The following is a 3,714-nucleotide window of genomic DNA, read 5'->3' as shown; positions in this document are numbered from 1 at the left end:
TGAGCTTGCTGTTTTCCCTATCAGGAGTTCAGAACTTTGTAATTATTAACTCTTTCTTATAAGTCATTGGAACAAAAGTGTTAGCTCTTGGGGACTTACAAATTAGTTTAAATATTAGTGTGTTCTCTTCCTACAAGCATTTGCAAATGTAATACTCATATGTTCCCAGATGATTTTTATGCTGCTACTCCACATTTTCAGAACCATCTGCAGTATTTTTAAAAGAAAAAAATATTCTGTAGCAAGGAGGGTCTCTGCTGTGACCCGGTCTTCTGATGAGTGAGTAGGCACTCACCCAGCAGTTCTGACCATGTGGTTCATGTTGGTAATGGAGGCCCAGCACTAATAGCAAGACAAAAAATCATGAAATTAAAGTTTTGGAAATAGACAGAGGTAGTGGTCACATGGTATTATGAATGTAATTAATTCAACACATCTGCATGTTTAAAAATGCTTAAAATGACAATCCTCACATGTATTTTACCACAATAAACAAAAAATATGGAATTGAAGGTTTTTGCCTCTCGAAGGATTTTAAAGATATTTTGCATTGGCATACAAAGCCCTTAAACACACCAGTAAATATATTAGTTTTGTGCTTATTTGATAGTTATGTTATTTGGTTCTATAGTACTTCCTGTTTTTTGTTTTATTTCTTAGAATTTACTCACTGCATTGTTTTATTTTAAAGTAAGGCTATGGGGCCGGCCCGGTGGCGCACTGCTACAGTGCGCCGCTTGGGAGCGCAGTGGCGCTCCCGCCGAGGGTTCGGATCCCACATACAGACCAGCGGCTCACTGGCTGAGCGAGGTGCGGGCGCAACACCGAGGGTTGCGATCCCGTTGCCGGTCCCGGTCCGGTACAGGCGCGACACTGAGGGTTGCAATCCGTTGCCGGTCACGAAAAAAGACCAAAAAAAAGGAAAAAATAAAAAATAAAGTAAGGCTATGGTTTTTGTTGTTCTTTTCATCAGTAACCGAACTGAATGTATATAGTTTGAAAGAAGATGCAATTGGAAGGCATTTAGTTGCAATGGCTGTCACAGGATTCATTTTCTTCCTCTTGATTTTCCTTCTGGAGACCACCTCATGGAAACTGAGAACCATTGTATCTCGTTATATTTTCTTTGGTATCTACAAGACATTTAATAAGGTGAGTACTGAGCATAGACCTTAGAGATAACTCTAAGACCAAAAGCATACCTAAGTCCATTGCTGGATGTAGGAAAATAAGTCAATCCATGTGCACTGGGATCTATGTGAATCATAAATCTTCATCATGATTTGGGCTTAGTGGTTTTCTAACATTGTAACCTCTGCCAGTCAGAACGTGATATTTCTGTGGCTTGATTATAATACAAAGCTTTCCCTTAAACAGCTCCTGTGCCAAAGATTTCTCCCAAAATGTCCCATTCATCCTAATTTGGCCCCTGGGTAGTTCTAAAACTTACAGGCAATACTGATTCTGCTGGCCTGTAGAACACACATTTTATCGCAAGGCTCTACAGCACTTGTTCTCATACTTTAGCATTTATCAGAATCACCTGGAAGGCTTGTTAAACTACCAGTTGCTCATCTCTGTCTTCCGAGTTTCTGTTCTGGTGGATCTGGGGCCAGACCTGAAAATGTGCATATGTGATACACTCCCAGGTGAGTGATCTTTGGCTGCTCCACACTTTGAAAACCACTATTTGAAGTATTTTCAGAGAAAAGGATATTTTGAGGGAAAAAGGGCCTCTCTGTTATGAAAATAGATGAAATTGCATGACTCTCCCTTATGCTAAGACCTCAGTCCAAGTTCTTGCTACTCCAGTGAGGCTTTTCTTCAGTTGGTAAGCACAAGTCTGACTCCAGAGGTACTCAATACAGTGTGTGAGAAAGAGATTAATAGTGGGACTAGGTGAGACTTGAAAGTCAGGGAGTACCCAGGACATGCCTGTAGAGGTACTACAAATGCTAAACAACAGGCCCACCCTTGTGACTCCAGTGGAGGCAGCACCTGGTACCCAAAGCCTATAAGAATCTCACATTCAGCTGAGACATTAATTTACAGATGAAGTAGAGAGCTTCCCAGCAGGTGGGCAGATCCTAGGGACTGGGAAGTCAGGCCAAGTCAGCAAGGAGATGACTGGTTAGCGCCAGCAACATTGCTCATAGAAAGCAAGGCTGAGGTTGTCACACGTTGCAAAGATATCCCTCAGGCACCTACCATGTGCCTGGTATTACGTTAGATGTTAGACCATGACTCAGATTCCTGAGAGGAGTCCAGGAGAATCAAACAGATCCTGGGACTTGGAGGAGAGACATTAAAAATAAAAAATAAAAGTAAAAGACCTCCATTCAGATACAAGAGAAGAGGCCTCAGGATGGGAACCAAATCAGAGCTCAGATAAATACCAGCCAGAAAACGTACATTCTGTTAAAAGGAAGCAGAAAATGCTGAACGAGCAACTAGGAGGTGCCAAAACAAACTGTGGGCGTTGGGTGACACTTGAGGAGGTGAATTCTAGACAGAGAGGTTGGCTTATGCACAGGCAAGGATATGGGAAACATTCAAAGAGCTATGAGCAATTCAGTGTGTGTGGAGCCAGGACCATATGTTGGAAGGCAGGGCAGTCTCATATGTGCCAGGCTAAAGATCATGGACTTCATCTTGAGGACAACATGAAGTAGCGGGAAGGAGGAATTTGTTGACATAAATTTGTTCACAACATTTGTGTTTTTTTCCCCATGTTTCCATCCTTTTTCTTGATTGGCCTTGGCAGGGGTTTACCAGTTTTATTAATCTCTTCAAAGGACCGATTTTTGAATTTTTACTTCTCTATTGCATATTTTGTTTTTCATTTCATTGATTTCTTTTCTTACCTTTATATTTCTGTTCTACTTTCTTATAAGGCCATAAGAACATTGAGATGATTACCGAAAACTACTACTACAAAACAGAAAAATTACAGATGAATCATGACATAGATGCAAAAATCCTTAACAAAAATGTTAGCATCTCCTACGTAAAGCTGTCCCTGATTTCCCCTCCTTTCAGAAAAGAAAGAATTCATCTTTTCCCTGCTCTCAGCTCTATTGGTATCTTCTAGAACATACTTTATTACTAACAAATAACATTTGATTGTAGTTGATGATACTTGCTGTGGGTGCAGTTTTTCATGTTATCTATTTTGATAAGAACATGCTGCTTGCTCGTGGCTAGGAGCCTAGTTTCTAAACTTTGGAAGTAGGGAATAAGTTTGTATGTGAGAACTGCAGTCATACGGAGGAAGTCTGTTGGAAATGACTCCACCTTCTGTTTTGACATCTTTGAAATTATCCTCTGGTTTATTTAGCCTTTCTGAATCTAGACTAGATGTCTAAAGGGTGTCCACCTCTGTGATTCTTGTCTCAAAAATACAGGATACAGTATCCACGGAATTATCTGTGGAATCTGAAGATGAAGATGTACAAAATGAAAGAGAGAGAGTCCTGGAGCAGTCACAAGAGGTTCTGAATTCCACAGTACTCATTAAAGAACCCACAAAGGTAACATTGCTCAGTGGCCAACATATGCTGGCTGCATCGCTACTAAGAGCTGGCCATTGAGTGTCCTCCTAGTAGGATAGAAGAGTTCTTGTGAAACTGTGTGAGATAACGCTGTCCTGAGGGGTTTGAAGTATTTGAGTATATTTTACTTATAAGTATTCTTTATATATATACATATTATAAT

At 40.5% G+C, this 3,714-nt stretch overlaps 1 protein-coding gene across 1 annotated transcript in view; it reads left to right on the top strand.

Moving 5' to 3' along the window:
* Positions 1-3,714, top strand: part of LOC103606560 (ATP-binding cassette sub-family A member 3-like) — a 67,600-nt gene that overhangs the window by 47,105 nt on the left and 16,781 nt on the right. The window contains exons 6-7 of the mRNA XM_008591137.1: positions 974-1,152; positions 3,405-3,530. Of these exons, the coding sequence (XP_008589359.1) occupies positions 974-1,152; positions 3,405-3,530 (305 nt within the window). The remainder of the gene's footprint in view (positions 1-973; positions 1,153-3,404; positions 3,531-3,714) is intronic.

Source organism: Galeopterus variegatus, unplaced genomic scaffold (genome assembly GCF_000696425.1).
Source record: "Galeopterus variegatus unplaced genomic scaffold, G_variegatus-3.0.2 Scaffold6687, whole genome shotgun sequence".
NCBI lineage: Eukaryota > Metazoa > Chordata > Mammalia > Dermoptera > Cynocephalidae > Galeopterus > Galeopterus variegatus.
Note: the sequence above shows the minus strand (reverse complement) of the source record. Positions and strands in the feature narration are given on the sequence as shown.